The sequence below is a fragment of the Pipistrellus kuhlii genome, unplaced genomic scaffold (assembly GCF_014108245.1).
Source record: "Pipistrellus kuhlii isolate mPipKuh1 unplaced genomic scaffold, mPipKuh1.p scaffold_m20_p_55, whole genome shotgun sequence".
Taxonomy (NCBI): Eukaryota; Metazoa; Chordata; class Mammalia; order Chiroptera; family Vespertilionidae; genus Pipistrellus; species Pipistrellus kuhlii.
Genome location: NW_023425557.1, coordinates 515224 through 535636, shown reverse-complemented (window position 1 = coordinate 535636; position 20413 = coordinate 515224). Strand labels below are relative to the sequence as shown.

At 56.0% G+C, this 20413-nt stretch overlaps 1 protein-coding gene across 10 annotated transcripts in view; it reads right to left on the bottom strand.

Moving 5' to 3' along the window:
* Positions 1–407: 407 nt before the first annotated feature.
* ZC3H4 (zinc finger CCCH-type containing 4) overlaps positions 408–20413 on the bottom strand; it is a 37652-nt gene continuing 17646 nt past the window's right edge. For 7 of the 10 annotated variants that reach the window (XM_036416349.2, XM_036416348.2, XM_036416353.2 and 4 more), the window contains 11 exons: positions 17539–17761; positions 16222–16400; positions 15424–15520; positions 15184–15323; positions 14032–14139; positions 13211–13322; positions 12534–12643; positions 8750–9114; positions 8225–8568; positions 4840–5091; positions 408–3858 (listed from right to left, as the gene is read on the bottom strand). In XM_036416349.2, the coding sequence (XP_036272242.1) occupies positions 2345–3858; positions 4840–5091; positions 8225–8568; positions 8750–9114; positions 12534–12643; positions 13211–13322; positions 14032–14139; positions 15184–15323; positions 15424–15520; positions 16222–16400; positions 17539–17761 (3444 nt within the window). In that variant the 3' untranslated portion in view covers positions 408–2344. The remainder of the gene's footprint in view (positions 3859–4839; positions 5092–8224; positions 8569–8749; positions 9115–12533; positions 12644–13210; positions 13323–14031; positions 14140–15183; positions 15324–15423; positions 15521–16221; positions 16401–17538; positions 17762–20413) is intronic. The other 3 variants (XM_036416355.2, XM_036416351.2, XM_036416359.2) reach the window with 2 other exon arrangements.

Here is a 20413-nt window from a genome sequence, read left to right as displayed (position 1 = left end):
GACACGGCGAGACAGCTCTGGGAGTCTCTAGAAGGGCACCAATTCCATCCACGAGGGCCCCAGCCTCCCGATCGGATCACGTCCTAATGCCATCACCCCGGAGCCCAGGCTGCAGTGTATTGCTTCTGAGGGGAGTATAGTTAGGGCTCCAGTTCCTTTTCATCCCTACAAGCCCAGCTGTCCCAGAGCGGTGTGGTGTTCAGGCGGGGCCGGGCCTGGGTGGGGGACCGTGTATCTCTGTGTACTGACTGGTCCAAAGCCGAGCAAGGGAGCTGTGGATGCAGTCACTCAGGTGGTGGTGTCACGAATGTCAGCCTGGGCGGCACCGGGCCAACAGGAGACGGCCTCCCACCCTCCTGGTTAGACCGGGGCACAGCGTGGCAGGAGCAGGACACGAGACCACAGACTTTTTAAAATAACTGCATCCTTTAATGGCAGTAATACAATTATTGGATTAAGAGACCACAGGAGAAAGGGCAGGTTTCTGGAAGACAGATACAGAGTACAAAAAGGGGGTGGAATACAGGCATGCGACAATCATTGTAAAAATACAGTACGTTATATACATATTTGCACCATCAACTTTCTGAAATAGTATTTACACTTTTGTTACAATCCTGGTTAGAGAACAATTTTTTTTTTTTTTTTTAAAAGCTTGGCCTGATGGCAAATGAAAATTTTGGGTAAATTCATAGTCCCATGAGGTTCTTAGGCTGAATACCCAAGGAGGGCTCCAGCTTCTATTTCATCCACAAATTTGTTTAAAAAAATTATTTAATTTGCGTTTACAAAAGAAAATCCCCAGAGAAGGAAAACCCCCACAGCCACACTGCGCATTCTTACTTATTGTACAAACACCACGCAGCAGCCTCTGCTCAAGGCCCACGTGGGCGGCTGAAGAAACATCTAATGTTTAAAAAAGCAAAACAAAAAGACAAAGACAAACCAAACCAACCTGATCACAGCGCACTGGCCTGTGGGGCTGCCTCTCTGGCCTTCGCTTCTGGCCCCAAACTACTATTTTCTTCCCGGGGAGCGGGGTGGCATCGCAGCTGTTCGCCTCCCACCCCAGGGTGCAAGGAGGGAGCCCTCGGCTGGGCACCAGGGTTCCTCATTATTAGCAAGGGAGATGGGCACGGCCGAGGGGCGGGATGAGGGGAGGGAGGAGCCGGATGAACACAGGTGGAGGGACCCTGAGGCACTCCCCCAGGCTGGGTCCATGGGAGCCGGTGCAGCTGGAGCAGGAGCAGGACACAGGTCTCCGGTCCCACACCCTCACCTGCAGGCGGGGCCCTGAGCAGCCCCACCCGCCATGGCTGCTCTCCAGCCCGCCCCCAGGCCCTTTAGGGGAGTGCCCGGCCCCGCACCCTGACACGCCTCTGAGCTGGTGCACCTCCGCTTAGCAGAAACCCGAACTCGTCGAGACCACAGGCCCCACAGACATGGCGCAAAGAGGGGCGCAGGGAGCGGAGACAAACACTGCCCGGAACCAGCCAGGCCTCCTCCTCGGGCCTGGTGGGCGGCCATGCCACGGATCCTTGAGCTGCCCCCAGAGGCCAGGCCAGCACCGGGGCGCTGGCTTCTGGGGAGCAGGACAGCCCCTGGCAGGAGGGGAGAAGGGCACGGCCGACAGGGCAGGAGGAGCTAATACTGACGGAGACGCCACCTGCGCTGCCTCCCGGGGCCCTGCCCCGCAGCCCAGCCTCCGGCCCTCACCCTGGCGGCTGCTGTCCAGGCCTGAGTGCGGCTCAGGGCGAGGGCCAGGCGGGGACGGGCTGCTGCTTCCGGGGCGGCTCCCAGGCTCTTCCCTTCCTGGGCCGTTTCCACCCCCTGGCCCCTAGCGGGTCCTGCCTCGGTCCTGGCTACATCCCGCCTCCTCATGCAACACGGGGAGCGGGGCTCAGGGCCTTCTCAGCGCCTACTTTGTCCTGCAAGAGGGGGAGGAGGAGGGGCCGAACTTGTCCAGAAAACAACTGGAGCCCCAGTCTCCGAGGAGTCCCTGAAAGTTGGGCTGGCCAGGCAGAGCACCAGCTGGCGACTTGCAAACTGTCCATGTGCACAAGTGAGTTTTCTTGGCGGGAGCCCGAGCCCTGCAGCACTGACCAAAACTGAAGATGGTTATATACAATTTATATGTTTTAAAAAGGAAGTATTGCTTAAAAAAAAGGGGGGGGGGTAGGGGGAGAGCAAGAGCAAGAAAGAGCAGGAGAGCAAAAGAAAAAGAGGGAAAAAGTAAAGAAAGAATACCCAGACGCCCCTCCCTCCCAGTTCCCAACTCCGGATGCTGCACTTAAATATTGCCCTAGGAAGGGTGGGTGTAGGACAGCTCCACTCCGACTTAACACTACTGGCAGAAGGGGGAGGCGGTGGGGTCAAAGCCTTTGAACACATCTTTCAGGGACCCCGCGTCCTGCTCGCCCTCCCGGGCGGGGCTGTTGCCGGCGAATGGGCTCCCGGAGCCCGTCTTGGGCGCCTGCTTCACGGTCCCGAAGAGGGTGGGCACCGGCAGGTTGTGCACGCCGGGCTGGGGCGGGGCGCCCTCTGGGGGCGGGGTGCCCGCGGTGGCAGGGGGCGCGGCAGCCTTGGGCCGGGGCCGGTTGTAGCTGTTGTATCTGTCCGTGGCCGTGGGGGCCCCGTCCGCAGCGGGCTTCCCCGCTTCGGGCTGTTCCAGGGCGGACTTTCGGACGAACGGGGGCTCCTTGGCCTTGGCAGCCGCGCTCTTGCCGTTGCCCTCGGGGCCCTTGGGCTGGGCGGCCCCGTCGGCAGCGGGCTCCGCAGCTTTCCCTCCGGCGTTGGGAGTCCTGGGGTCGTACAGGCTGATGCCGCTCAGCACGCTGCTCTGCCCGCTCCCGCTGCCCTGGCCCAGCCCCCCGGCCGCCAGCACCCGGGGGTCGTAGGGGGCGGTGGCGGGGGGAGAGGACTCCCCGCTGGGGCTGGCGGCCGGAGAGGGGGCGTCAGCAGGGCCGGGCTTGGCGGCCCGGGAGGGGGCAGCAGAGTCTGCGGGTTTCTGCAGCCGGGGGTCAGCGGGAGGCTTCCGAACCCGGGGGTCGCTGGGCTTGTCGCTGGGGCCGGGGGCAGCGGTGGGGCCGGTGGCGCTGACAGTCTTGAGGATGCGCGAGAGGAGCTCGAAGTCGGGCAGGCTGGAGCCGGACGAGCCGGGGTCCGTGGAGGGGCCTGAGCGCGGTCGGGGGTTGGAGGGGCCCACGGTGGAGGCCCGGTGCAGCCTGGGGTCCAGGGCGGGCAGGGACTGCAGGGCGGCGGGGACGGGGGGCACCACCTCCTGCTTGGGGATGGGCAGGGGGATCAGGTCCTCGGGGTTCCACAGCACGGTGCGGGCGAAGCTCGGCTTGCTCAGGGTCACGTCCTTCTTGATGTGGCTGAACTGCTGCAGCTGCGACCGCGGGTCCCGCAGCGGGTGCCCGGGGAGGGGGTCCAGGGGGATGCTCACGGCCTTCTCCCGCAGCGCCCGCTCCCCGTCCTCCTCGTCCGCGGGGGGCGGCCCGGGCCCCTTGGAGCCGCTGGGGCCTGCGGGGCTGGGATGGAGGCCGCCTTCGGGCTTCGGGCCGGGCAGGGAGCGAGCCAGCCGAGGGTCGGAGGGCCCCGCGTCGCCCGGGCCCGACCCGCTGGAGGCCTCGGCGTGGCGCGAGAGCCTGGGGTCCCGGCTGAGGCGGGGGTCGGCCAGCCGGCCTCCCGTGGGGTGTGCCTTCTGGAGGCGGGGGTCCCCCAGCCCGCTGCCGCTCAGCTCCCCGGCGGAGGCCTGCGGCCGGCTGGACGTCTGCTGCCTCAGGGTCTTAAGGATGGAGGTGACGCTGCTCCCACCCTCGTCCTCGTCGCTCGAGTACCAGTTCCCAGTGTCACCTGAGAAAGAGCAGAGGAGCGGGGAGGGAGTGAGCGGCCGCCAATCCGCCCGCTCGGACCCCGGCAGCCCGCTGGGTGACCCCCTCTCCTGCCTCTCAGAGCCTCTCCTCTCCTCTCCCCAGCACCCGCCCCTCCACCACAGCCGGAGCGCTCAGGCCGGCGGAGGCTGACATTTCTGATCTTGCCTCGTGTGCCAGCACTGAGCTAAATGCTTTGTCTGTTAGTTCTCACAAACACGGGAAGTGGTGTTACTTGGCCATTTGACAGATGAGAAAAGGGAGGCACCAACTGTGCCCTGAGATGGGGGCAGAGCCAGAGTGAGCTCAGGCTCCAAGCCTGTGGTGCCGCCACCTCATTGCCCCCGGGCAGGCTCCGGCCCCTGACTCAGCTGCCCGGTGCCTGGGGCTCACAGACACCGCCCCAGGCCCCCAAGTTCACCCCGTCCCTGGGAAGGGCAGCCGCAGGCTAAGAGGCGGGGCCGGGGCAGACACGGACACTAGCCCAAGTCCAACCTCCTCACAATAAAACTGGAGCCACCAGAGGGCATAGCCCCTCACCCCACGGTGCCCACTTGCTCCCGGGCTCCTGTCATGTGACCATGCTTCAGGCTCTGAACACAGTTTGTCCTCCCCATTCCGCCCTGGGGGTGCCACCAGCCCCGCCACAGCCCATGGAACGTGGCAGCGTGTGACTGACGTCACTGGTTATGTCGGCGGGCTTCCTGAGAACACGGGGGGGGGGGGGATCGAGTCAGCTACTGTCTCCTCTAAGGGCCAGACCACTCCTTCCTTGATGGGATCAGGGTCTTTCCCGACCCCCCGACTTCCACTTTCCTGAGGGACGTGCAGCAGGCCCAGCCCGAGGCTGGGTCCTCGGCCAGAGGCTCCCTGCAGGGTAAGACCCATCCGGTGCTCCCCATCTTTCCCTGCGCGCCCGGGCCTGCGCCCTGAGGGAAGCCCTGCCCCTGGGGAGGACACATGCCTTCCTCATTCTCCCGGTCCTGCTTGCTGCTCTCAGCCAGCCTCCTCGCTCTCTCTTCCTCCTCCTGCTGCTTCTGCTGGATCCTCAGGTACAGGGCCCTCTGGGCTGAGGGCAGGAAGTCGGGGACACCGGCGCCCGGCTTCGGCCGGCCTGCGGGCCCTCCCTCAGAGAAGCTGTCAGGCTCCAGAGGGTGCTCGGGGAAGAGGTGCTCCCCAGGCTCCCCCGGCAGCTCTTCGTAGTGCCCGTAGTCCTCTGTGGCGGGGAAGAACCGAGGGTTCGTGTCGGGAAGGGCCTCGAAATGTCAACTCCAACCCGCCCGTGCCCTCACCTGAGACCCCCCCGATGGCGATGGCGATGGCGATGGGGAGGGTGTGCAGCCCGCCCCTCCTGCCACCCGGGACGTCCCCACAGAGAGCCAACAGCCCGGCGTGCAGCCAGGGGGGCAACGGGGGCTCAGTGACAGGGCAAACGCTCACGACGTGAATACAGGACGGAGCATCATACGAATGTTTGCAAAATGCAACGAGAAGGCTCTAGAAAGACAGGAAGCAGTCTCTTGAAAATGAGATTCAAGAGGCAGGGGCTAAGAGGCCTCTTCACTTTTTACTCCACGCACCCTGATCTGTTTTATTTATTTTAGGGGTTGTTTGTAATAATCAATAAAGAAGAACACTATCACATTGAGCTTAACAACTGGGAACGAGGCTCAAAAAGAAAAGAAGGGAAATACACCAAAACGATGCTGAGTGAAGTAAGCATGTCAGAGAAAGACAAATGTCACATGACCTCACTTATATGTGGAATCTAATGAACAATATAAACTGACTAACAAAATTGGTCCAGAGACAGGAAGCATGGGACAGACCGACGGATCTCAGAGGGAAGGGGAAGGGGGTTACAGGAGAGATTAACCAAAGAACATATATATTAATGCTTAGCTCGTGGACACAGACAATAGTGGGGTGAAGGCCTTGGGGTGGACAGGGGCTGGGTGGAGGGGAACACGGGGGGAAATGGGGGCCATCTAGAACACTCTCACCAATAAAAACATGTAGGTATATAAAAGATGATGATGCTAAGGCCACATCTCAACCCAGAAGCTCCTGCTGCTTCCTCTCAGCTTCCTGCGCCCCGAGAATGAACTGCTGCTGCATTTGAGGAGGGGACGCAGCTTGGAGGGCTGTGTGAGCATGTGTGCGTGTCTGTGTGTGTGCGAGTGCATATGTGCGCACGTGCGCATATGTCTATGTGCGTGTGTGTGTGTGTGTGTGTGTGTGTCCCTCTCGGAGATGGACACTGTCCCGTGAGCACTGCCCACAGAAGGTTTTGCAATGAGAAATGTGCCGTGCACCCACCACTGAAATTGTAACTTAACTTTACATACAAAATAATTCCATGTATGTGCAGAAAGCGAAAGGCCACCTAGTTCTGGCCACTGAACTCTGTCACATGTGAACTTGATGGGCAAGCCTGACCTGTGCCACACCCTGGTTCGGCACAGGGACACCTGGACCCTCGGTGAGCAGTCCCGCCCCCGCTCGGACCTTTTCATTAAGAGTGTGTCACTGCCTGGCCGGCGTGGCTCAGGTCAACAGATGAACCAGGTCATGGCTCAATTCCTGGTCAATTCCTGGGTTTCGGGCTTGATCCCCAGAAGGGGGCGTGCAGGAGGCAGCTGAACAATGATCGCCTCTCATCATTGATGTTTCTATCTCTCTCTCCCTCCTCCTCCCTCTCTGAAATCAGTAAAAATATATCTTTTTTAAAAGATGGTTGTGCACTTGTGAATACAGTAAGGACTCACTTAACGTTATGGATAGGTTCTGACTTTAAGCAAAATACAACAAAACCCGTTTTACCAGAGGCCAATCGATACAAACGAGCTCAGCTCCTAGGCCCCTCCTCAGCTGAGGGAAGGCTGGGGCCGCACTGCTCCTGGAGGACTGCGGTGCCGAGCAGCCACGGACAGCGCGCTCTGTGCGCCTTCCCGCCGTGGGCACTCACGCCGAGTCCCCTGTGCCGTTAACGGCTTGGCAGCCTGGCTTTCCTTCCACCCAGACCTCCGGCCCTGCACATTCCATTCGCATGTTCACAGGCGGGAGGGCTGTGGGGCCATCACCCCTCAGCAACCTGCTTTTCTCACTTGAGAACCTGTCCCATCGTTCTAAAGCCCCTGCTCCTCACCCAAACACCTGCTCTCACCGCTTCCCACCATCTGGACGCCAATGCCGCTCACATGGACCTCCAGCCTGCCGGTCTCTGACCCGCCTCCACGTGGCCCAGGCGTGGCTGCCAAATGGGCATCCATCTCACCTGACGTGGACAAAGCCGAAGCGCCGCCCCCACCTCAGCTCTCCGCAGGGCTGCCCATGGCCGGCGCCCATCCCCTCCTGTCCGCCTTGTAACACTACGTGAGGCGTCACGCTGGCCGTGGCGCCATCTCCAAACAGAAGCCACGCCCTGTTCCTGCTCCCTCCGGCTCGCCTCTGCCCAGGAGGCTTCCACGCCCGCCTACCACCCGCTGCCCCACTCCTCTGCTTGCTCCGGTCACTCTTCCAATGAGGTCACCTCGCCAGGGCGACAGAGGCCCTACTGCTGAGACTGCTCTCCCTGTCCTCCTTCCCAAAGCACACGCTCCTGGCTTTTCCGAACGAGCGGACCGCCTGGCTGTGCCCCCGCCTCCCCTCCCTGTCCCAGCTCACTCCCGTCACTCCTCAGACAGGCCTCTGCCCGTGTCCAGACCCTCCTGGCCCACCTCTGACCACCATTCTCCCCCAGCCCCGTGACTTCTAGCGTGATCAGTATGTACACGTTTCCTGCCTGCTTCCCTGCACTCCGATGAGGCTAAGGCCAGGACCGGGGCTGTCTCGCTGGCTCTGACCCCGGGGCGGGAGCAGATGAGCACACCGTTCCTGCTGAAGCCCCACGCTACCTCCTCTGGCCATGTGGCTCTCGCTGCTGACAATGTTGTTATTTTAATAAGAAGGAAGAGGGGGAAGGGGAGGATGGTCACACGTGGGGACAGAGCAAGCAGAACCACAAGGCTGACACTGGCAGCCCCAAGCCAAGGACCGCCTGGAAGGAGGCTGCTCTGGTGAGGCCACTTCAGCCTCTTAGCCCAGCAGCCTGCCACACCGGCCCTCATGACCTCGTGCTCCTGCTCCGGGAACACCAAGCAAGACATCTGCAAGGCTGAATTACAGTGATAACCGTAATACTCCCTTCAGCCTCACCAGGACAGTGACTCTGTCACGAAAGACATTCAGCCACGCATGGGACAGAGATGGAGTTGGACTCATGCTTTCAAAGGCTGGGAGGAGCGCGCGAATCTTTCCATGTCCCCTGTGTAAACCCAGCCACCCCTCTGGGCCCACACCCCGCCTACCTGCGTCCCCCATGAGTCCCGGCTCCATCTCCATGCCTTCCTGCTGCTGGTAGAAGTTTTCATAGAAGTTCTGGGCTGGTGGGATGGGGGGCATCATTCCAGAGTGTGGGGAGTCTCCAGGGCCGTAAGGCATCATAGGGGGGCCACCGGGTCCCATGGGCGGGCCAGGGTTCATGCCAGGGCCCATCGGCATGTCCGGGTGCATGTCGGGGTGCATGTCCGGATGCATGTCGGGGTGCATGTCGGGGTGCATGTCCGGGTGCATTGGGCCCCCCATCGGCCCCGGGGGTCCCATATTGGGCCCAGGGCCCATTGGCCCGGGGGGTCCTCCGGGTCCAGGGAACCTAGGAGAAGGAGGAAACGGTGCCTATGAGAGGGGCTGAAGGGCAGGGGTGGTGGGGGTCACACCCCTGAGGAGATGTGGGGCCCCAACATGGTGAGCAGCGAATGGCTCGGTGGTCCGGGAGGTCAGAGAGGCTGGTGACCGCTGCCCTGACCAGGCTCAGTGACGGGTCCCGCACTCACCTCACACCCAGCTTCTCAGCCAGCTGTCCCGTGGGCCGCACCACGATCTCAAACAAGGAGGGGATCTTCTTGTTGTACATGTCCTGCTGCTGCTGCAGCTGCTGCGGGGACAGTGGCTCGTGCACCGGCATGGGCATCTGCGGGGGCCCGGGGGGCGGGGGCGGGGGCGGGGGCGGAGGCGGGGGTCCGCCCTGCATGGGCCTGCCGTTGGGCGAGGTCGGGGCCGGGGGGCCGGGGGGCCGAGGCGGGGTGGGCAGGAGGCCCACCCCGGGGGGCGGTTTGGGCAGAGGGTTGATGCCCTGCTTCTTCAGTTCCTCGACTTCCTTCTCGTCCTCGGCGCCTGCTTCCGCGTCGTCCGCCAACATCTGCGGGGGAGGACAAAAGGGCGTGCAGTCAGGACAGGACAGGAGTCGGGTGCCAGGGACCCTCCAGCATATGGCCAACGACCACGAAGCCTCTGGCACATAAACCTCCCCCTCCCCCTGCCGGTCCCCCCTGACAGCGGGCAGGAGAGCCACAACTGTCCTGCAGCAAATTACAGTGCCATAAAACCTACGATTTCACCATTTTAAAGCGTACATTTCAGTGGCATTAAGTACCTTCATGAAGTTATCCATCCATCACCTGTCTAGTTCTAGAACTTTCCATCATCCAAAAGAAGCCCCTTACCCATAAGCAATCACTTCCCATTTCCCCTCCCCCTAGCCCAGTGGTCGGCAAACTCATCTGTCAACAGAGCCGAATATCAACAGGTCAACGATTGAAATTTCTTTTGAGAGCCAAATTTTTTAAACAAACTTCTTCTAATGCCACTTCTTCAAAATAGACTTGCCCAGGCTTTGGTATTTTGTGGAAGAGCCACACTCAAGGGGCCAAAGAGCCGCATGTGGCTCGAGAGCCGCAGTTTGCCAACCACTGCCCTAGCCCATGGCAGCCACTAATCTGCTATCTCTAGAGAGTTCCTGATTCTGGACATTTTACAGAAACGGAATCCCATAATGTGGGTCTTCTGTGACGGGCTTCTACCACTCAGCATGACATTTTCAGTTCCATGTGCCGTGCCTGGCTGAGAGGCCACCATCCTGTCTGGATTTTAAAAGCCTCTCACTGCAGTTGCCATCAAACTCCCATGGGGCCTGGTGGCAAGACTGGGTGCTGAGGAGGCAGCTTCATTTCCTTCCATGGTGCCCCCGACTCAACCCCAGCGCCCAGCCCCATGGCAGTCTGCCGGCAGCCAAGCTCTGCCCTGCGGACCAGGCTCCTCCCAGGCATTTGTTTCCGGTTCCCGGTGGACCCGTGCCCCCATGGATGGTCTCATTAAAGGTCAAAGGGTGACTGTCCAGGTCTCTGCATTCACTACGGGAACAGCATCAGATCCCAAGCTCTGTAAAATCACATTTTATTATATCCTTGTGTACTCCTGGCTCTACCCAGACCGCCAGCTCCATGAAGGTGGGACTGTGCTCTGCCCTACACTATTTCCAAGTCTGGCTTTGAGGAATGTCTCACCAGCTAGAGAAGTGGGAAAATAAAGCAGGACAACAGAAGTGGGAAAATAAGGCAGAACAATTTCAGGATAAGGTGGCTAAGTCCCGGTCAGGAGAGACAGCTCAGCTTGGACCACGGGCCCAGCCCTGGTGAACCAGCTGCAACCCAGTCTGGCAGGAAGGAAACAGCAGGGTCAGTCTGGGCCCATCCCAAGGCACACTGCAAGTTTTACTTCCTGACCACACAAATTCGATTCTAGGATGGTTTTTCTAGGTTCTACACTCATTTTTAACCCACTGAGACTTAACCTTATATAGGGGATGACGTCAATGTTTTAAAAATGTTTGTGGGCGGGAGCTCAAAGGGACACCTCATTTTCTTGTGTTTTTTTTTACGAGGGCGTCTAGAGCTTTGCTGTCCAATACGGTGGTCACTGGCCTTGTGTACTATTGAGTACTTGAAACGTGGTCGGAAGTACCAGGTTCTGAAGACATAGCAGTCTCCCCAAAATCTCACCTTTTGCCATCACTTATTACTTGCCAAAATGATTAGTTTGAACATGGATACCTTGAGCTAAGATAATGTTGTGAAAATTAAATTCATGTGTTTCTTTTTATTTAATATGGCTGCTAGAAAATTTAAAAGTAAGTATGTGTAGTTTGACCCTGGTGGGTATGGCTCTCTGGTTTGAGCGTCACCCCTCACACCAAAGGGTTGAGGGTTCAATTCTGGGTCAGGGGCACGTACCTGGGTTGTAGATCGGGCCATGGGTGGGGGTCATGTCTCTCTCACATTGTTTCTTTGCTCATTTCCCCTGCTGTCCCTCCCTCCCTTCTATTCTCTCTAAAAATCAATGGAAAAAATATCCTTGGGTAAGGCTTAGCAACAAAAACGTGTAGCCTGTCATTTGCAAGACTGGCCAATTTATAGCCATTTTGATATTTTTCTGCTCACATCATACAAGTTGTGCACTTATCAGTAAAACCTTCGTATTAAAACTGCTGCAGCACTAGTAGGTAGATAATAAAAAAGGAAAAATTAAACGTGGCTCTGGCGTGTTTCCTATTGGACAGCACTGGTCCACAACACCAACTCTGAACCTCCAGCAGGGGGCAGTCCTCAGTCAGATATTGTTCCAGTCTTCAAATGAGGAATGCAGTCACCATGACTTCCCACCGCTTACCCTGTGAAAAACTCAGACTCTAGTTATCTAGATGATAAAATCCTAGTCCTCCACAAAGGGCCTGGCCAAATAAAGCCGTTCTCCAATTTCCCTACCCCTCTGCCAATGGGAGCGGTCTTCTCTGGCTTTGCTGGTGCCCGCTTCCCCTCAGCTCCTCAGGCAGTGCCAGCAGCCAACTGGGCAGTCACCCAAGGATGGCTGATAAACAAAATCCTCTCCATTCTTACACACAGAGCCAGCTCCCCAGCCATCCGAGAACGAGAGGGCAGGCCAGCCCTCTTTAAAAGGCTACATTCTCTTGCTCATCCCTCGGACGGGTGAGGAAGCCAAGGACAGGACCTCAGTACTCCCCAAGTCCTGATGACTCCTCAGGGACAAGAAGAGATGAGGATGAGTTTCAAATGTCACCTAACAAGTCAAATAGCCCTGACACCGCACCGAGGGAAGAACTCTCCAACAAACACAAACCTCCAAATTCCCTGTAGTTTTTAATTTTTTACTGCTTAATAGAATCTTTACTGATTTTTTTTTTTTTTTTTAACAGAGAGGAAGGAAGAAAGGGATAGAGATCTAGAAACATCGATGAGAAACATCGACCAGCTGCCTCCTGCACACCCCCTACCGGGGATGCCCGCAACCAAGGTATACATGCCCTTGACCGGAATCGAACCTGGGACCCTTCAGTCCGCAGGCCGACGCTCTATCCACTGAGCCAAACCGGTTTCGGCAGAATCTTTAAAAATTTTAAGTAAACATTTGACATTTCCATAAAAATAAAAGCCATCACATCTCCTCTCCTCTTTGTGTACCATGGACTCTCTCTAAAGGATAGGAAAGAAATCACAGAATATGTTTGGAGACACCCCAGGCAACTCTGCTTTCACGCAGCCACCCCCATGCAAACGGCCCTGGCTGGAGAGAAGACGCATGCATGACCTCCTCTCTGCAGGCAAGAACACAGTCCCATGTCTTCCCTGAAATGGTCCAGCTCCAGATCAATGCCCCTGGAAATGACGGTCCCGCACAGAGGCCAGTGGGCGGGTGCAGAGCCATGTCAATGGAAGGCACGGGTCCTGGCTCCTGGCAGCTGTGGTGGTCGAACCCCAGACGTACCTTATCCAAGAGCTCTCTCGTCTCCTCGGTCAGAGGGTCGTGGGAAAACATGCAGTCGTCGCCATTGATGCAGTTCCCGGTGGTGTGGTATAACTTACACGGAAAATCACGTTCATGGCAAATTAAGGCAAACGCTTCATCTCATGGAACACACACACGCACCCATTCCTGAGGGCAGAATCCCACCCCGTGTTTTGGAGATGAGGAAATCGGAGCCCAGGGAGGTGAAATGACTTTCTCAGGGCTGCACAGTGGGTTGGCGGCAGACCAAAGATGAGACCCCAGTTCTCAAGACTCATGCTCCAGCGTGCTTCCCGCCCCACCACGCTGGCCCTGGGACTGGCCTCAAATCCTCACTCAACAGAAATGGGAAGTTCAATGATGTGCCCAGGGTGACACAGCCAGTTAGAAAGTCTCAGAAAGATAACAGGCAATGGCACAGGTGAGTCCCAGGAGTATATGTAGAGAACATATTAAAGTGTGCCTCAGTTTCCTCATCTGCAGAACAGGAACAGCAGGCCCGTCATCGGACAGATGTGAGGGTCAATGAGAGGCAGATGCACGGAAAGCTCGGCACTGCGCTGGCAGGCGAGAGAAGCGCAGTGGAGGGCGGCCGCTACTCCCAACAAGGAGAGCTCTGCCCCTGAACCAGAGCAGACGTGGGCACCGAAGGATATCATGCATGTAGGGGCAGTTCTCGGCTTTGGCACAGAACCCGGTGATGTAGAACTTGCACAGCTCTCGCTTCTTTGGAAGCTCGATGTCGTGGCTGAAGTTACAGTGGTCTCCCTGGAAGAGAAGCAGGGGAAGGTCAGGGGCGGGGCGGGAAGCCCTGGCTGACTCCTCCTCCAGGAAACGCGGCTCTGTCACCGCTGAAGCGGAGGGACCGAGGACAGAATGAAGACCCTTCCCTCAGGGAGCGGGCAGGTTTCCCACAACTTCATACTCTGACCGTGTGTGCTCCCCGGGGGCCTGCCTCCCTCTCCCACAGCCTCTTCCTCCCGCCTCTAGTCCTCGCCTTTCACTGCCTCCTTCTACCGAATGGCAACCCAGTATCCAGCCCATGCTCTCTCCTGACAGAACCCAATTTTGTTTGAGGAAGAATGTGCCCCGCTAAAAATATTACATTTCCCAGCTTCTCTTAAAGTTCTGGCGACAGGTGTAGGCACAAGTCCCTACGAGGACAACACTGCCCCGATTTTTTTAAATCCCACCACAGTTTCTATGGATGCCTTCAAGTTCAGTAACTAACCGGAATATGTACATCTCTGCATTAGCATCAATCTTAATACAACATTTGAGGCTGTACGAATTTGTTGAAAACTATGACCAAAAATATCCTCCCCAAACCAGAAAAACCCAGATGTCCTGTTGCTCCCGTCCAGGCCCCGAGGCACCTCTCAGTGGCCAACCGCTCCCACCAGCACCAGCCCTGCCCAGGGAGCGGCCTCCAGAGCACGCCCAGCGCCCGTGTCCTCCGGGAGCCGCCGGCCCTTACCCACGTGCACCGCCCCTCCACGAAGTATTTGCAGATGACTTTGCCTTTCTTGTCAGACTGTTGGTGGGGCTTGTCATGGTCGCGGCCCCGGTAGCTCCCGCCGCCGTCCTGTAGAACAGAGAGCACAGAGTGTGAAGGTGATGACGGGGAATGAAAAGCGAGGGTGGCGAGGGCCCGGCGGGTCAGGTGGAGACCATCTGAGCGTCCAGCAGCCAGTTCCATCAGACACCGAGGCCATAGGAGCCTGAGCCCACAATGTGGAAAGCTGCTTGGATAAGAAAATCTCTGGCACTTGGAGCTGTTGGCAATGAAGACTCGAGCGCACGCATTTGTGCAGGAACACATCCACCGCATGGAAGCAGAGGCACGTGCCTTCCTGCAAAACTCTCCAGGGAAAACTGAGTGGGTCATCTAGAACCTTCCGAGTCTTGGAGACTTGTTAGGGGTGACTGCAGGTTTTAAAAGACAGAGGGGCCGAAACTGGTTTGGCTCAATGGATGGAGCGTCGGCCTGCGGGCTGAAGGGTCCCAGGTTCGATTCTGATCAGGGGCATGTGCCTTGATTGTGGGCACATCCTCAGTAGGGGTTGTGCAGGAGGCAGTTAACCGATATTTCTCTCTCATCAATGTTTCTAACTCCCTGTCCCTCTCTCTTCCTCTCTAAAAAATCAATAAGTATATATTTTTAAAAATAAAGAAAGAGGGTCTTTTACCCTGGACAGTGATGCTCAATGGTTGGAGCACTGACAAGCACACGGAAAGGTTGCCAGTTTGATTCCCAGTTAAGGGCATATACCAGGGCTGCAGGTTCAATCCCCAGGACCTGGTTGGAGTGCGTGTTGGAGGCAACCAACCAATATGTATCTCTCACATCGATGTTTCTCCCCCCACCTCTCTAAAAGTCAATGGGGGAAAATACCCTAGGGTGAGATTAACATAAAAAACACACACACACACACAACAAAACAAAACACAAGAGAGGGTCTCGCCAGCAGTGCATTACTATGAGATGATCAGTGCTTATTGGCCCTACGGGAACGGCCACCGGGAGTCGGAGGCCAGGGTCAGCCTTAGAGGACAACTCATTAAGGGAACAAAATCCAAGGAGGGGCCTTGGCTGAGCACATCAGACCAGAATGAAGAGTTGACTCACGCCCATGTCATCGTCATAGAAGTCGTCGTCATCGTTCATTCCACCCTTGTTCATCCCTCCTCGGCTGCCACCTCGACCTCGGCCCCGGCCCATCCCTTTGCCTCGGCCTCGGGAACCCCGGCCACGGCCTCGATTTAACCCTGCGGAGGAGAGAAATGGCATCAGCCACTGCCCGTCCCCAGAACCCAACGCTAACAGCTGCCAGAAGGAGCCCCCCCACCTTCCGGGGCCCCTGCCCACCTCGTCCTCGGCTGTCCTTGGACCGGCGGTACTGGTTTAGCTCCTTGGAATAGTCGTCATAATCCTCATCGCCCATCGGTTCCTCACTTTCTCCATACTGGAATTTCAGAAAGCAGAAGAACGGTGTCACATGGAACGACGAACACTGTCCCTGACTATACATTTTGCCCCTTTGCCTTTTGGTTTCAAGGACAACTTCAGGCTCAGAAGAGCAGGTGAGAAATGTGGGCCCCGGGCCTGTGTCCCCTCCTCACGTGACCCAGCCTGAGCATGGGTGGTCTTACTCCTTTCCGTGCAGTCACCAGCCTTAAAGGCCCCACCCCCGGGGCAAACCCATCAGGGCACCTCTGTACACAATGGGCAGCTGTGCCGCTGGACAAAGACTGCAGAGAAGGCCTCGGCAGGGACATGGCAGAGAGTGTGGCGTCTCTGCGAGAGAGGAGTGTGCCGAGAGAGAGCACACGGCGCAGGGAGTAAATAAGCCCTGACTGCAAAGGCCCAAAACCTAAAACGCCCCCAGAGCCGCTCGGGAACCTTTCTCCAGGGCCGGGAACTAAGTCGCTGGGAAATCAGCGGGAAGAAAATGTAATTTTCACAGCTCACCCTTTGATATCTGTTCAGTTTGAATCCTATGAAAGTTTTTTCAATTTCGAAATCACACATGCACATTTAAAACACATGAACCTGCCTGCCATCTGATGCTTGCTTTCCTCCAGTGCAGTGAGTTTTACAGGCCACCCCAACAGGCCATGCAGCCCGCCAGCCATCCCCCCATCCGCGGGCAGCAGAAAACCTTACATCCATCTCATCTTCGTAATAGTCATCTTCGTCCTCTGGGTGGTCTCCCATGGAGCCCCGGCCCCGGCCTCGGCCGCCGCGGCCCATGCCTCGGCCCCGGGACCCTCCGCGGCTGCCTCGGCCCCGGTAGCCCCTGCCACGGCCTCGACTGCCTGCACGGTGATTCAGAAAGTGAACGCCTGGGCGGGAGTAGACCCCACCAACAAGAGATGTTAGCCCATTGTTTGCCCTGAGGTCCACCATTTCCTCCTCCTCCATGAAGCCTTCCCGGCCCCCCAGGCAGGCCAGAGGTCCCCCGGTGCCCTCGGTGGGGAGCCTCCGCATCGTGGGCACATGGCCGCTCCAGCACTCACTACACTGACCGCTGCACTGCACCATGTGGCAGGCACCAGCTGCACGTGGCTACTGAGCACCGGCACCGTGGCTGACCAAACCAAGGGATGCTGTGAGTATAACGTCCGTCTGAACGGCAAAGACTCAGTGGGGGGAAGGGGCGATGTAAAATATCACATCTGCCTAGTTTGCAAACGTGTTGAAATAAGGCTTTGAATGTATAAGGTAAATAAAATATATTGTTAAAATTCATTTCATCTGTTTGCTTTTTAACGGTGACTACTAGAAAAACCAAGTCACAAGGCGGCTTGCATTCTGCTCCCACAGAACAGCACTCATCTAGAATGTCTGCACAGAGCAAGGCCTGTCCAGGGAGGTGTCCGTGAGAGACTGCTGCAAAAAAGAAGGGATAGACAGCCACTCAAACAAGCTGGGCCTCAGGTGGGGATACGAACCTCTGATCTGGAAGGTTCTGGAAGACCCCCCCCTTAGGGTGGAAAATCTCACTGGCAGGAGGTGGGTCTAAGAGGCTAGGCTGGGCTTCCTGTGCGCCGCCCTCCCCCACCACCCTTCTAACGGCCAGGGTTCAAGGTCCAGGGTGTGGCAGGCCCGCAGGCTGCAGTCACACCTGGTCAGGTGATGTAGGCTGAGGAGGGGGAGGGGGACACTGCGGGGTGGAGCCCCACCTGGCCCAGATGAGAGAAGCTGCCTTTTCTTCCCCCCCCCCCCCACTGCTGACCAGGAAGTGAACTTTCCCTCTCGCTGCCTACCAGCCTGGCTCCATCCCAACCAGGGCCTCAGCCCGGGCCCTCTTCTCACATGGCTGACTCCCCAAGTCTCTCCTTCCGTACTTATCTCAGCCCTAAATGGCTGCCTGTCTCTCCTCCTGAGCATGGAGACAACCAGGCCTGCGCACTCTGCACCGCCCCTCCAGCCCCACCCCAGGTCTGCTCAGACACCCGGGAGCAGAAGCTGGGGCCTCACCTCGGCCCCGGCTGCTGCCCTCCTTGGCACGCCGGTACTGGTTCAACTCTTTGGTGAAGTCGTCGTAGTCCTCCTTGCCCATGTCCTCTTCCTCGTCGCCCTCGTACTCCCCGTACTGCTCGTTGTCATAGTCGTCGTACATGCCGTAGCCTTTGCTGTCCATCTTGGAGTAGGACTTCTTGGGCAGGGACGTGCTGTGTGACGGGGGGTACTGCTGGTGGGACTGCCAGGGAGAGGAGGGTGAGCGGGCCCCAGGGCCTCGGGTGCAGACCACCAAGACCCTCACGGTCCCTGGGAGAGGTCCATCCTCAAGCCACCGGGGACCGGTCCCCACCGGAGTGAGAGCTAAGCAGTAGGCCCAGGTGTTTCTGTTCTTCAGAAAGGGCTACGGCTTAAGAGAAAATGGAGAACAGAACCCACAATCCCTGAAGAACAAGGGGGAAAGTATTGGGGCATCGGGGGGGTATTTCCCAGGGCTATGGAGCAATCTCACTGGGGGAGGCGGCCTGGTAGGCAGAAGGGGTGCTTCCAGGTCAAAGTTTTCCTGAGGTCTTGGAATTCAACTAATTACCTGCTTGGCAACCAAACTAGAAAGCCATTTCAAATGATGCTTTCCCAACTGCCAGGAGATACTGGATCGAGTTAAATATGTATTATAAATCTACCACACACACACAAATGGAAGCCACCAAAATGTCCTCAGGCAATGAGTGGATAAACCATCTGCGGCACATCCAGGCAAGGGAGCATTTATTATTCAGCAATTTTAAAAAATGAGCCATGGAGCTATGAAAAATGGAGGAACCGTAAACTATGCTGCTAACTGAAAAAGCCAATCTGAAAAGGCTACAAACTGTATAGCCTGACTGACATTCTGGGAAAGGCAAAACTAGAGACTGTGGCCGAGACCGGTTTGGCTCAATGGATAGAGCATAGGCTTGGGGACTGAAAGGTCCCAGGTTCGATTCCAGTCAAGGGCATGTACCTTGGTTGTGGGCATATCCCCAGTAGGGGGTGTGCAAGAGGCAGCTGGTCAATGACTCTCTCTCTCATCGAGGTTTCTAGCTCTCTATCTCTCTCCCTTCCTCTCTGTACAAAATCAATAAAATATATTAAAAACAAAACAACAAACAAACAAACAAACAAAACAAAAAACTAGAGGCTGTGAAGGACTGGTGGCTGCCAGGGGCTCAGGGAGGAGTACAGCAGAGGGGACTGTCAGGGATCTGAGATATTTTATATGATAGTGCATGGGGAATACATACTTTATGCGTTTGTTAAAACCCAAAGAACTGCAAAACCCTAATATAAAGGTCTGAACTCTAATAACGAGTCAATATTGGCTCATCAATTACAACAAATGTATCAGCCACATTAATGCGAGATGATAAAACAGAAGAAACGGGGTGGGGTAAGGAGAGAGCTATTCTATCTGCTTAATTTCCTATGAACTTAAAACTGCTCTAAAATTAGTCTATTAATTTAAAATCACCCACACTCATTATAAAAATTTTAAAAAAGGAAAAAATACAAAACATAAGTAGATAGACATACACAACTACTTTAGCAGATCTTAAAATGCCCGACACCAGTTCCCAATGAAAGCTCACGGTGTTTCCTCTTTCCCTGCCTCCCTCAGGTTTAGTCTGAATCTGACATTGAATTAGATCAATGTCAACTATGCCTTACAATAAATTATCTGTAATAATGGATGGTGCTGAGTCATATGATAACTGGGACACCTTTAAGAGCTACTAGCTTTAAAAGTATTTTTAAAAATCAAAACTCGTGGATAGAGCGTCGGCTTGGGGACTGAAGGGTCCCGGGTTCGATTCCGGTCAAGGGCATGTACCTTGGTTGCGGGCACATCCCCAGGAGGGGGTGTGCAAGAGGCAGCTGATCGATGATTCTCTCTCATCGATGTTTCTAACTCTCTATCTCTCTCCCTTCCTCTCTGTATAAAATCAATAAAATATATTAAAAAAAAAAAAAAAATCAAAACTCGCCAAAACAGATTTGGCTCAGTGGATAGTGCGTCGGCCTACGGACTGAAGGATCCCAGGTTCGGTTCCGGTCAGGGGCATGTACCTTGGTTGCAGGCACATTCCTGATGGGGGTTGTGCAGGAGGCAGCTGGTCGATGTTTCTCTCTCATCAATGTTTCTGGATCTCTATCCCTCTCCCTTTCTCTCTGTAAAAAAAAATAAAAAATAATAAAAGATAATAAAAAATAAAAATAAATAAAAACTCAGAAAGCTATGTTGATGTTTTTTCTTATCAATTTTGCTGGAAGGTAGGGGTAACAGCATACTAACTGAACAGATAACTTTATGTTTGCTCAAGGTCAGAGAGATAATCTATTCCTATAACCATTTCATTCTCTTGCTCATTTTCCACAAAGGTCCTTTCTGAACAGCGTAAACAGTCAGCTATGGCAGGGACAAGCAGCATCTCTCTCGGGAACAGAGACACACGGCCAAGGCCACAGGAAGAGGTGGCATCCAGAAGTGCTGGCAGCATGGCTTACAGAGTTGGGTCACTAACTAGGTTCAAACCCCCACTCCTGCACTTCAGAGCTGTGAAACCCGCTTGCAGTTTTCTACGTCTCAGCTTTCTCACCTATAAAATGCGGATAAAGACAACACCTAATCTGCCCAGCTGGTGTGCTCAGTGGTTGAGCACTGACCTATGAACTAGGTCATAGTTCATATCCAAGTCAGGGCACATGCCCACGTTGCAGGTTTGATCCCCAGTAGGGGATGTGCAGGAGGCAGCAGATCGATGATTCTCATTATTGATGATTCTCTCTCTCTCTCTCTTTCCCTTCCTCTCTAAAACCAACAAAAATACTTTTATATATACGGACAACACCTAAC